Source organism: Anguilla rostrata, chromosome 12 (genome assembly GCF_018555375.3).
Source record: "Anguilla rostrata isolate EN2019 chromosome 12, ASM1855537v3, whole genome shotgun sequence".
Lineage (NCBI taxonomy): Eukaryota > Metazoa > Chordata > Actinopteri > Anguilliformes > Anguillidae > Anguilla > Anguilla rostrata.
This window is the reverse complement of record NC_057944.1, coordinates 27,919,452-27,931,729: the sequence shown is the minus strand read 5'-3', so window position 1 is coordinate 27,931,729 and position 12,278 is coordinate 27,919,452. Positions and strand designations below refer to the sequence as shown.

Sequence of the window (12,278 nt, the reverse complement as noted above, 5' to 3'; positions counted from 1 at the left end):
TTAATGTATCACTGCAGCTTTGCTTCCTCCGCTTAGAGACAAACAAAAAATAAACTGTTATTTTTTTTAAACGTCAGGCTTCAATTATAGTAATATGTGAGGTACAGCTTCTAATGTGTAGTGATTTCAAACTCTTTAGGCACATGCAGAAGTGTCACTATTAACTATCACAGAGTTCAGGTGACAGGCAGCATGTGGCTGGGCTTTGTTAGCAGCACTCTGTGCTAGTAAGTTCATAGTAACTGAAGCTCCCCTGATAGACACAGCTGGCAGTGTAATGCCTCTACACTCTCTCACCTGATAGACACAGCTGGCAGTGTAATGACTCTGCACTCTCTCACCTGATAAACACAGCCGGCAGTGTAATGACTCTGCACTTTCTCACCTGATAGACACAGGATCCATGTTTTTTTTTTTAAGTTCCTGTGTAATTATATAATAAGTATTCTGATTACATTCAAACCGTATTTGTTCCAACTCTTCTTTACAGCTTCTTGAAGAGATTTTGAACTCTGCATTTGCTGAGCTTGTGGCTGCGATCGTTTGTGAGCCTTCATCCATCGGTTTCAACATGGCCAATATGGAGGTAATGACCAACTTGCCTGAGGTCTGTGTGCCTCTCCTGAAGGCCCTGTTGATGTCACCTTTCAAAGAGAACTTGGTGGGCAGCATCAGGAAGAGAATGTCTCTCAAAAGGTCAGTATTTTTTTATGTGGTTTAATTAACTTTATCAGTGCTAAGTTTTATAAATGTTTCAATTTGAGATTTATTCAATATAATTCATCTCCTTAGGGTGGAAGAGTTGTGTGATCTGGATCTGTTTGACCCCGATGCCCGCACTGGTCATGAAAAGCTTCGGCTGATTCTCTCTGCCTGCAAGCAGCTGCATCGAGCTGGACTCCTCAACTCCATTCTGTGTAGTAAGGTAGGACTACATTGAAATGACCTCAAATGAAATCCCATAAATTTTACACTGCATCTGTTTTTTATATTCTCTGGTGGTTAACTGAAGCTTCATTTATAGCATTTTCCAAAATCCATGTCACAACCAAGGGTAAAATGAGCAGCAGGAGATATGATCCCATGTAATGCAGGCCAGTAGTATATCTGTTATAAAATCAGTTTCAGAAGTATAGATCACTTACAGATTGCTAGCAAACTGACTAAAATGGCATGTATTCAAAACAAAATCATGGCAATACTATGAACATAACGTGTCCCATTTCAGTAGTAAGTATAGATGCCGTTATTGTAAATATCAAACAAACCATATTAGCTCCCTAGTTTGTGACCTTCTAATATTCCGTCTATAATAACATTAAACATGCTTTCTTGGTATAGTTGGTATTTTTAAGTGACATATGTATACACCTGAGTTAATGTTAAAATCAAAGAATAATTTCTTTTCAATAAATGTGTCTTACAATTATACATTTAGTGTCTCTGCCTGTGTTATTGGTACATATGCATATATCATTACCAGAGTCCCACTCTTCATTGCAGGTAGCCTATGTCAATGTTATATTTTTTGTAACAGGATATCTGTGGCATCTTAGAAAGTTATGTTCTTAGCTTAAAATGTAGCTGGCATTTTGCTAAATCTGTATATAGATAGTATAGGTGATAAAAAGTTGATGGTGAAATGAGTGATGCGGTTGAAGGTATTTCCTTGTTTGCCTCTAATCAGTTGTGTCTTGTTTGAAAAAGGGCTCCAGTCTTGACATCTCGCTGGGATCCAGACTTCTCTCAGGCGTGTACAAGGGGATTGGCCCCAGTGAGGAGAGGAAGGCCCTCCCTACCATGGATGTGAGCAGCAGGAATTTAGCCAATGGGCTGCTCCAGCTTGCGTTCTCATTGGGAGGACAGGTGGGATTTTATCATTATATGAACACTATTCCATGTCAGGAATTGCAATGGGATTGTCTTTGTGCAAGAATTTAATGTCACGGTACAATACCAGCTCTAGGTTCTTGGAGATATTCGTTCTGAAGAAAATTAAGTTTATGGAGTATTCCAAACATGAAAACATGTGCAGAAAAGACCCAACACTGTTTTTAAATGCACTCTGATCTTTCCAATGATATATAAATGAACACTGTATGTTTTAAATACCCCCTGATCCTTCCTATAAAACTAGAACAAACACAGTCTGTTGTAAATACACCCTGATCCTTCCTGTGAAATAACAACAAACTCAGTCTGTTTATATCTACTACCTGATTATTCCTAGGACAGGCAACCATGAATAAAAAATATATAACAATCTTTAAAACTGAGAAAGGCAATGCATATACTGTACCATTACCACAGCCCCACTGTTTATATCTACATATACCATTACCACTGCACTCTTTAATACATATAATTTGGTATAGCAGACGTTCAAGGTCCAATATGCATGATTACAGTAAACTGTATCACCTACCGTCACTTGCTCTTTATCCAGCCATGCTTTTCTTGCTAATCAGCAAGCTGGGGTAATATATTAAGTTTAGGGTTTTGTGCAAAATGTGCATTCTTTGCTCCTTGAATAAATGAGGACATGAGTTTTCTCCCCGTTGTATTTTAGACGTTGTTCTGACAGGACTTGAATGTGTGTTCCTTTCAGAGTGAGCAAGTTGTGCACTTGCTGCTGAATACCCACATGCTGTCAGTACCTCTGCCAGGAAGTTCCACTCGCAACTACAGCAGTTTCGCCCACGGGGAGTACTTCTACAGCCTCTTTCAGACCACTGTAAATTCTGAGCTGCTGAAGAACCTCGATGTCACCATGCCGCTGCTCATGAAGATGGCCACTGTCAACTCCAGCATGGTAGAATACTTCTAGAACAAGACCTTAAGATAAAATTATTCAATGATCGGCATTTGATCATGTGTTTAAACTGTTCTTCATATGGAGCTACTGGGTTAATCTGTCGGGTAGTTTATTATGAGCTCCATAGTTTCAGGAATCATTAGGAAAGAAATGGAAGGATGGCTGAGTTGATAACTGAGAGAGGCAGCTGAGTTAGTACTAAAGAACTACGGACCCTTTCTCCTTCACAGTTAAGTTAGATGGGACAAAAATGACAAAATTAAAAAAATTTTACTCATTCACAAAAATCATTTGCTTATGGAGAATAGAGGGACTTCATATAGTAAAGGTAGTGAACAAAATACACAGGAGTATTCAAGAAGTAAATGGACATAAAAGTGTATTAAAAAAACATAATGAAGTGAACAGGCCAAACAGCCCATCTTGAAAATATGAATGCATAATGAGGGGAACAGGACACTCAGCCCATTGCTCATTGTTTTTGCACCAGTGATAACAAAGATAATCTGTGTATTATATAATGAGGAGCCTGTGAAGGTGGATTTATGCTACTGTTTGTCTGTTACTGATGGGGTTTTGTGTTCCTCTGATTATTGTTGGACCGTAGGCCAGCATCATCTTGAATGGGATGCTAGATCAGAGTTTCACCGAGCGACTAATGCACAAGAGCCAGGGCAGCAAGCTGGTGGAGCGGATACTGAAGGGGTGGGACTTCCTGCGTCCTTGGTGGACCGGTGCCACTTCCTCCCCAGAAAGCAAGTTGGCTACCCTAACACTGCTCTCTAAAATGCTGCAGGTACCTGTCGTCCATCCAGACTTTACGTTCTCTCTGCTTTCATTGGATTGCATTTGTTACTTAGCCGCTTAAGGCCTCTTTGTATTCATTTGTTTTTCCAGATAGATTCCACCATCTGCGCAAACCCCAGCCACCAAGCATTTGATGTGGTTTTCTCCACATACACCAGTCTTATTACTGACTCGGTGCTACCACTGAACCTCAAGGTAAACTGCTGCTATGTTTTTAACAGCGGGTAACAGTAAGTGATTCAGGTAGGGCAGACAGGGAATTAGGTTGGGACCAATGGAATATTTGTGCCTGATACTTGCCTGTTTTTTATTTTTCTCAGACTCACGCGTTGTTGGTCCTTCCATTTTTTACGGCTCTGCCGGAGGGGTCGCTGATGGAGCTGCAGAAGGCGCTGGAGGTGCTCGTGGCCTCTCATTTCCCCATGCAGTCTGACGAGTTTCCCAAGGGCTCGTTGGAATTCAACAATTATGCCGACTGCATCAAGAAAGTGAGTCTCACTCTCCAATGACAAATTATCTTTGCTTTGCTTCACAAAAAGAAGAATTTCACTGATACCCTGAACAGTTACTTGGATGCTTTAAAAGAGAAGAGTTTATAAACATGCCTGAAAGCATATCCCATATTCAGAATGTTTTATCAGAGATAGGATAAGGGTTTGAGACATACTTGCAAAAAAGTTGAATAAACCAAATAAGGCCATTATTGGTAAACCTGGTAAAATAAAGGTTAAATAAAAAAATAAAAAACACGAATCCAGTACTCACCCTTAATGATTGAATGCTTTGACTGAAATCTAGGATCTACATCAAATCTGGAGCCAAATTGAACTGGCTTGTTTTGTCCAGTGATTTTGTGATGTTTTCTGGAAGCGAATGTGGTAAAATGTCATGTTGTACACCCCACCCAGTTCCTTGAGGCCCTGGAGTTCTCTCAGAGTCCTGTGCTGCTGAAAATACTGGCAGAAGTCCTTTGCCGTGATGAGAGACACGTTCTGGAGGAGCTGTTTCAGACTACTTTTAAAAAAATTGCAAAGTGGTAAGTTAACCCCTAACGGAATTCAGTATTTTCAGATGGTCAGACAAAAACAGTATGGTCTGCACATGATATGGATTTTTGTTCTGTTAATTTGAACAGCCAGTCTCTACAGATACAATATAGGCTTATAGGCTTCTTGAAATCTTTTCAAAGTAAGTTTTTGTGTCAAGTACTTGTCAAAATAAATGTAAAAACCCGAACACTAGTTTACCCATGTTTGTCTGCCTCAAGTATAATCAGCAACTTAAATTCAGAATGAATAATGTGTGTAAGAATGAGGTTCATTGCTTTGACACCAACACAAAATATGGGATATTTTTCAAAATAGCTAGCCAGGCAGCAAAGTGTATGGTCAACTTTGCTATCGGGCAGGCGACTGAGACTGCTGTGTCTCAGTTTATGTCAACTTACACTTGCTTGCAGGTCGAACTGTGAGCGACAGGTGCTGCTGCTCGACACAATCTACAGGACATTCCAGATGGAAGGCTCTTCTTCCAACACCAAATGTGATGCTGTGGTGGACCGAATATTGCTTACCCTAATCCTGCACTGCAGCCCAGATGCCGTGCGAAAGTTCTTCATCTCTCATGTTGCAGAACTCATGACATCTCTGCAGGCCAGGTTCATTAAGGTACCTGCTTTTATACTGGGAAATATTCGTTCGTAATATAGAAATCCAATTACAGCATGACAGGATCATTAAGACAAAACTAGCTACAGCTATGATATCAGGGTAGATAGCTAGTGCAGCTAGCTACAGCTATGATACCAGAGTAGATTGCTACTTGTAACTAGCTGAAGCAAACTTCAAATGATTGTCCCGTTGCTCTGAAAAGTTTTCTTTATGTTGCTCAATGTGTCTGGTACTTCATGGTGAGTGATTGGCAGTATATGCATCAGAGTGGATGCGTGGAATCATGCTTTCTGACGGCACGTATGGAGGATATTATTCTACAAAAGAGACAGCCAGTGACATGATGGATTTGTTCCCCGCATAAATACGTTCCTCCCTGTCCTTATTACATTACAGTTTGAAGCAAATGTTTCAGTGAGAGCTGGAGCCACTGCTTCTGTCTGTTTCACTGAGAACTGGTGCGACTGCTTCTGCCTATTTCAGTGAGCATTGAATAGTTTGCATGCAGCTAGCTAGATATACATGTACAGCCTAATCATCTTGGAGTATTTGTAGCTTAAGTTTTTTATTGACAAAACTTTGTTTGGGAGGTCAAATTATCAAAACAATTTTTTTTTTGTGGTTTTCACTCCTTGAATGACAGCTGTGTAATTTAGCTAAATCTCAGCTAACGCTACAGATTTGCAAGAACAGAAGCCTTTAACTGAAATCAAAGATCCAGCATGGTCAAAGACCAGAAATCTCTAGAGCTGTGTAAATGAGGAGACTGAGCAGCCTAAACAGCCCTCCGATAAAATTGTTATGTAAGGTAGTTGGTCAAAAACTGCTTGATTGAGTGCTTAGATGCAGGGTAGCCTAAAATATCTTGGTTGTCAGTTTTGGGTTGGAGAAAAAGCCACTTTCAAATACCTAAAGCATGACTGCATATATTAACATGTTTGTAGTTATTGGTGTTCAACGTATGATGAATCTCATGTTTCTTTATGCTTTTTTCAGTCAAGTGAAGGTGCGTTTGAGGCCCAAATAAATAAGAAGAAAGGCTGTTACAAGCTGCTAGAAGTGCTATACTCGCGCCTTCCCAAAGTGGATGTCTATTCCAAGGAATCGGAGATCAACCAGGCCTTCTCTGGAACAAGCAAAGTGGAGGGGAATGAGCTGTCGAAAACCCTGCTCAAGTGAGGACTCCAAATACGTCTGAATAAAGTGTTATACAGTTGTGAATTCAAGCAAAGCTATTATGATCTTCCAAAAATGAATCAATCATATTGTAGACTTCCTTTGTCTCCATTTATACATAAATAATCAGGCAAGTTTTGAATTGTCATGGTGATGACATCGGCCTGATATATATTTAGAGGCGCATTGATGAATTGATGCTTAGCATTATCATTGGGCTGATATGAGATTAAAGGCACACTGATGAATTAATACCTAGCTTTGATTTGCACACCTCTAATTGTACTTCTTATTCCTAAGGAAAACGGGCTGTAAGTTTTCCAGTTTCACTGTAAACGGTACCAGTGTATTGCCCATATCACAATAGCTTACTGTGGGAATGAGGCACACCCACCTATCTGGTGTTATTTCACAGGTCCTGCTTTGAGGCTTTCACGGAGAACATGACTGGAGAGACGCAGCTTCTGGAGAAGAGGAGACTGTATCACTGCGCAGCCTACAACTGCGCAATCGCTGTCATTAGCTGCAGCTTCAACGAGGCCAAGTTCTACCAAGGGTTCCTCTTCTCTGAGAAGCCAGAGAAAGTAAGATGCTTTTGTCTTTGGTGCTCTGAGACATGCATTCTGTTGGCGTTTAGTGATACTGTAAGGGTAATGAGGGTAAGACTTGGCAGACGAGCCATTTACGAGTCCCTCCACATGGGCAGGGTTTCGACTGCCAACATGGCACCTTCTGATCTGTCTTCCCTTCAGTATGGGTTACCCTCTCTGCTGTCAACCTGTCTGAATAAAGAAAAAATGTAAAAGGAGGGGAGACTGTTCTTTCTCCTTTAAAAATCTTTTTAAAAATCAATAAAAGTGCTTACTTCCAGAATAATTTAGCTCATTGAGTATTAATAAAATTGCAAGTGTACTACACAGAATATGAATATATCCTTAAAGTTTTCTTTTTACCTCCTTATTTCAGAATCAGTTTATTTTAGAGAACATCATTGACACACAGAAGACGTACAGATTCCCCATCGAAGTTGAGGTACCAAAATTTGTTTGATATTGCTGTGTTCTTCAAATTTTATATGTAAAATAGAAACACAACTATGAAAGCCTCGAACAGAATTTACATTGTGGTTTTAACTGTTTGTCATAACTCACTTTATTTTCCTCCCCCGAAAATGAGATTATTATAATAATGTGGTATTATACAATTTGGGATATTTGTACTCACCACTAGTAAAAATGAAACATACAACATTTTTCCCAAAGGTTCCTCTTGAGAGGAAGAACAAATTTGTAACAATTCGGAAAGAGGCCAGTGCGGAGAAAGAAGGTAAGACTGATTAGTTGCACATTGACATTAGTTGCACATTAACATGTGTTACACATTGACATTAGTTGGTCATTAACATGCGTTACACATTGGAATTAGTTACACATAGATATTATTTACTCATTGACATTTGTTGCACATTGACAATAGATACATATTCACAAAAGATGCACACTGAGAATACACTGAGATGCATATTAACAGTGGTTACATAATAACGTTAGCTAACATTAACAATAGCACAAAGCCATGTTCCTTTGATTCTGAGCACTGATTAAAAATGTCTGTTTTTCTCTTTCCCAGAAGTACCTCGGTACCTTTCCACGCAGTCGTTTATGGCTGGTAGCAGCCTGAGTGAGGAGATGAGTCAGTTCGACTTCTCCACGGGCGTCCAGAGCTTCTCTTACAGTTCTGACATCACTGGCCGTCAAACAGCCGTCAGCAGCAGGGTACGGAACCTTCCGCCTCCTTCTACTTTATGACTGCGGAAGATGAGACGGCTGAAGTGTTTTAACTGTACTCAAATATGCCAGACTGGTCTGAACTACCTTAAACATCTCATTGGAATAGGAAGCTGGTGGTTCCTGCTAAAGATCCCTTCTCAATATAACAGCCCTTGATTGTTTTGTGGACCCTGTCACAGGCACGGACTGAGGCAGTCCCTCAAGATGAGACGATAGAGCTGGAAATGGATGAACTGAACCAACATGAGTGCATGGCCACCATGATCAATCTAGTCAGGCACATGCAGAGGAACAGCATCACCCCCAGTGTAGAGCCGGTTTGTTCATGGTTTTCTACCTCATTTAGAGAGAATACCTTTTCAAAAGAAGTCATCTTTTCTGGATATCCTCCTAAGACCTGCAGTTTTATTTTGGCCGCCTATGGGGGATCAGACTACGGTGTTGAAACCTGAATTAAAAGTGACATTCAATAAAAAAAATGAAAAATAAAGTTAAAAAATATTTTCACTGCAACATGTTGTCATCCAGGACACTTGCATTATGGATATTAAAGCACTGAATAGTTTTAGTAGGTTTAATTTGCATTCAAATTTTCTGTACTTCACTGCTTGTCTTTTGTGTTTTACTACAGAACACCTTTATGGCAAATCTCATTTACCTTTTTGTATGTCCTTTTTGGCTCATTTACGTTACACTAATTTACCTGCCCTCTCTATTCAGGACACAGAACCGAATGAACTTCCACCCTGGATGAAGTTTCTTCATGGAAAACTGGGAAATTCTTCCACACAACTGAATATTCGTCTCTTCATTGCGAAACTGATCATAAACACTGAGGAGGTAAAAGCTTGGCTGCAGTTGGCTGCATCCTACAAATGACCTTTTGCATCCTGTATGAGGTGCACTTTTCTGCCCTGTACACTGTAATGGACTACTACTGTCAGACAGGGATTATTTAGTCCGAGCCTCTTATTTCCATTGGCATACATGAACAAACGCATTCAAAATCAGTGGATAGTCAAGGGTGCTTATGAGAGACAGTTTTATGTTGTGCATGTGATGGGTGAGACTGTGTCCAGCAGGAATACCTTCCCAGTGTGAGTGATACTATACCAGGAATACATTCATTCTATAAGTGATCCTATAATGGGACTACATTCCCTCTCTGTTATCTGCTAACCACAGCTGTGGTGGTGATAAGTAAGGGCACTTTCGTCATGCACATACCATAATCCGTTTTTTTTTTTTCAGATTTTCCGTCCATATGCCAAATTCTGGCTGGGGCCTCTGTTGCAGTTGGTGGTTTCTGAAGACAATGGAGGTGCTGGAATCCACTTCATGGTGGTTGACATTGTTGTCACAGTCCTGTCCTGGACCAGTCTGGTCACCCCAAAGGTCCAACTCAATTCTTTTGTACATCATTCATCTGTATTATTCAACTTCTCATGTTTTTTTGAACTGTGAAAGCTTGTCTGCTTGTCTTGCACAGTTGTAATTTTTTTAAGAAGAACTACATTTTTTCTTTTTTGTGTCACTGCTGGCTTGAAAAATGTATCTTTATACTGTGAATTAATTAACTATTTTGAATCCTTTACATTGTGCTGTGTGCTTACCAGTGTCAGCTGCTAGGATAGAAACCTGAGTCAGTGAGGTTAGGAAGGGGGGCTATTATCCTCCCTCCCAGGTAACACAGGTAGCACAGTTTCAGAACCACCAGTAACGGTATGAAGCTAAGAGCTAATTAGCCGCAAGAGAATGTCAGTATGTAGCTAGTAGCTAAATACATAGTAAAAATGATCTGGTTGTGTGCAGCAACTTTACACCATAACAAAGGCCGCTTGCCTTTTTTTCTCCTTCAGGGTAACACAAGAGATGAGGTCCTGGCAAATCAGCTGCTGGTGTTCCTCATGAAGAACTGCTTTCACAGCAAGAGAGCCGTCTTCAGGCACAACCTGGAGATCATAAAGACGGTGGTGGAATGCTGGAAAGCTTGCCTCGTGGTGCCTTACAGGTTCGGGAGCTGCTTCTTTCTTCCTCAAAACCAATTTTATCCCTGCTTTTCCCTTTTTAGAATTCCCAGTCACGCTAGTTCAGACGAACGCAACTGCCCTCCGTTGAGCTGTGAATGAAATGTCTCCCTTTTACTTTTGTCTGTGTGAGGCTGACCACAGTGTGATAATAAGCGGAGGCTGACATCATGGGCTTCACTGCACTCTCTGGAATCAATAGAGGGGATCACAGCAATGATGAATATGACTGGCAGCAACAAGCACTGACGATTAATATAACAGGACATTCCAAACTGGGAGAAATAGGGGGGAAAGAATTTAAACCGAACAGAGAAAATAACTGCATTAACCTGGTTAATATGAGCAACAGCAGAACTGGCTAACATTTTCAGACTAGTGAATGTCAACATCAGTGAGGCACTAGTGCAAGTTCATTGGGATGTACTGAGCTCAAATAATGCTTTTTATTCTGCAGTCTGATATATGAGCAGTTTTCTGGGACAGACCCCAGCCGTAAGGACAACTCTGTGGGGCTTCAGCTCCTCGGGATAGTGCTGGCCAATAATCTCCCTCCTTATGACCCCAAGTGTGGAGTAGAGCATGCAAGGTAATGTGGCACACACCTATACACAGGCACACACTCATACACACACACACACGCACATATGTCCACATATACATGCATATGCACGCACACACACACACACACACACGTACACACATGCATACACGCACACATGCACACACACACACCTATTTTTCATATTTTTTTCACCCTTTGACTATGTGAAATATCTGTACCCAGAAGTAACCAAAATGGTGACTTTTTAAAACTTGCGTTGCAGGTATGTCCAGTCTTTGACGAGCAATCTTACCTTCAACTTTAAGGAAATCTACTCTGCGGCTTCAGAAATAATTGGCCTGAGCATGCAGTTCATGGCAGAGAAAGAGAAGGCATGTGGAGACTTATATTTTGAAATTAATTTTGAACTAATGAACCAAATTAATTGTTGCCATTATTCTTTGGCAGTTTTTCTTTGTTTTGCATTTTCAATGATAAGGGACAGACCAGGTAACTGTTTGTACAGTAGATCCCACTATAACAGCATTGGCACTGTGGTAATGATGTATGGACAGAGGAATACTTTTTTGGTAGATGTGAATGTGGCTGTTCATCTGATTAACGCTTTGTGCCATTTTCAGCAATCTGAGGGACCCCTGTTCGATCTTGCTGCTAGTAAGCTGAAGGATCTTATGAAAATGAATAAAGAAGACAGATTCATTCTTTGCTTGAGTAAAGTGTCCAGACACTACCCCCCATTCACAGATGGGTAAGGATGATTTCTCCTTTTGGTTTTCAGTGTTATATTTAACTGACTGCTGTCAAAATGTTCTGCTTTTCAAAAGCAATTTGCAGCTGCATTTCAAGTTAAATTTTTCTGTTTTATAGTTACATTACCCCTAGCAACATAACTAATTTTTATTTGTCTGACGTTATTATCATTGCAGGTTTCTGAACCAAGTGTTCTTCCTGTTGCCAAAGCTGCACGGCCTGCTGAAGACACACTGTCTTGAGTGTGTGCTTAGCCGGGCAGATAAGATCCCAAATATCTACTTGGAGCTAAAAACTAAGGACTTCTGCCAAGTCATGGGTCACCGGTGAGTCACCCTTTTATCATTTTTAATATTGTTTGACTTGAAAGTACAGTATATTATACTCATTGCTGTAAACCTTCGCTTTTCCTGCAACTCCCATGAATTGAATTCCAAATGCAGATTGTCTTTTAGGAATGATGAGCATTTACATTTAAGCATTTGGCATACGATTCTATCTACAGTCTTATTACATTTCCATCTTACAAGGCTAGCAGGGCATGTACCTACGTGCGGAAATTTATTGTACAGACAATTGCAAGAATAAATGCAAAAAGAGGAGTAAGTAGTTTTTTGTGAAGTGTAATGGTTAGGGAATTATCTGGACTTGATTTGACTTGAGGCTGTAGGTTTGATT

The 12,278-nt window shown here is 40.3% G+C and overlaps 1 protein-coding gene across 1 annotated transcript in view; it reads left to right on the top strand.

The window, feature by feature from the left end:
* prkdc (protein kinase, DNA-activated, catalytic subunit) overlaps positions 1 to 12,278 on the top strand; it is a 47,254-nt gene that overhangs the window by 16,846 nt on the left and 18,130 nt on the right. Inside the window, exons 33-54 of the mRNA XM_064303452.1 lie at positions 491 to 696; positions 793 to 925; positions 1,708 to 1,866; positions 2,609 to 2,812; positions 3,423 to 3,611; positions 3,713 to 3,817; positions 3,943 to 4,110; positions 4,531 to 4,658; positions 5,082 to 5,289; positions 6,289 to 6,467; positions 6,884 to 7,052; positions 7,435 to 7,500; positions 7,731 to 7,794; positions 8,098 to 8,243; positions 8,438 to 8,575; positions 8,979 to 9,098; positions 9,510 to 9,653; positions 10,118 to 10,269; positions 10,743 to 10,874; positions 11,113 to 11,221; positions 11,471 to 11,598; positions 11,777 to 11,926. Of these exons, the coding sequence (XP_064159522.1) occupies positions 491 to 696; positions 793 to 925; positions 1,708 to 1,866; positions 2,609 to 2,812; positions 3,423 to 3,611; positions 3,713 to 3,817; positions 3,943 to 4,110; positions 4,531 to 4,658; positions 5,082 to 5,289; positions 6,289 to 6,467; positions 6,884 to 7,052; positions 7,435 to 7,500; positions 7,731 to 7,794; positions 8,098 to 8,243; positions 8,438 to 8,575; positions 8,979 to 9,098; positions 9,510 to 9,653; positions 10,118 to 10,269; positions 10,743 to 10,874; positions 11,113 to 11,221; positions 11,471 to 11,598; positions 11,777 to 11,926 (3,197 nt within the window). The remainder of the gene's footprint in view (positions 1 to 490; positions 697 to 792; positions 926 to 1,707; positions 1,867 to 2,608; positions 2,813 to 3,422; positions 3,612 to 3,712; positions 3,818 to 3,942; positions 4,111 to 4,530; positions 4,659 to 5,081; positions 5,290 to 6,288; positions 6,468 to 6,883; positions 7,053 to 7,434; positions 7,501 to 7,730; positions 7,795 to 8,097; positions 8,244 to 8,437; positions 8,576 to 8,978; positions 9,099 to 9,509; positions 9,654 to 10,117; positions 10,270 to 10,742; positions 10,875 to 11,112; positions 11,222 to 11,470; positions 11,599 to 11,776; positions 11,927 to 12,278) is intronic.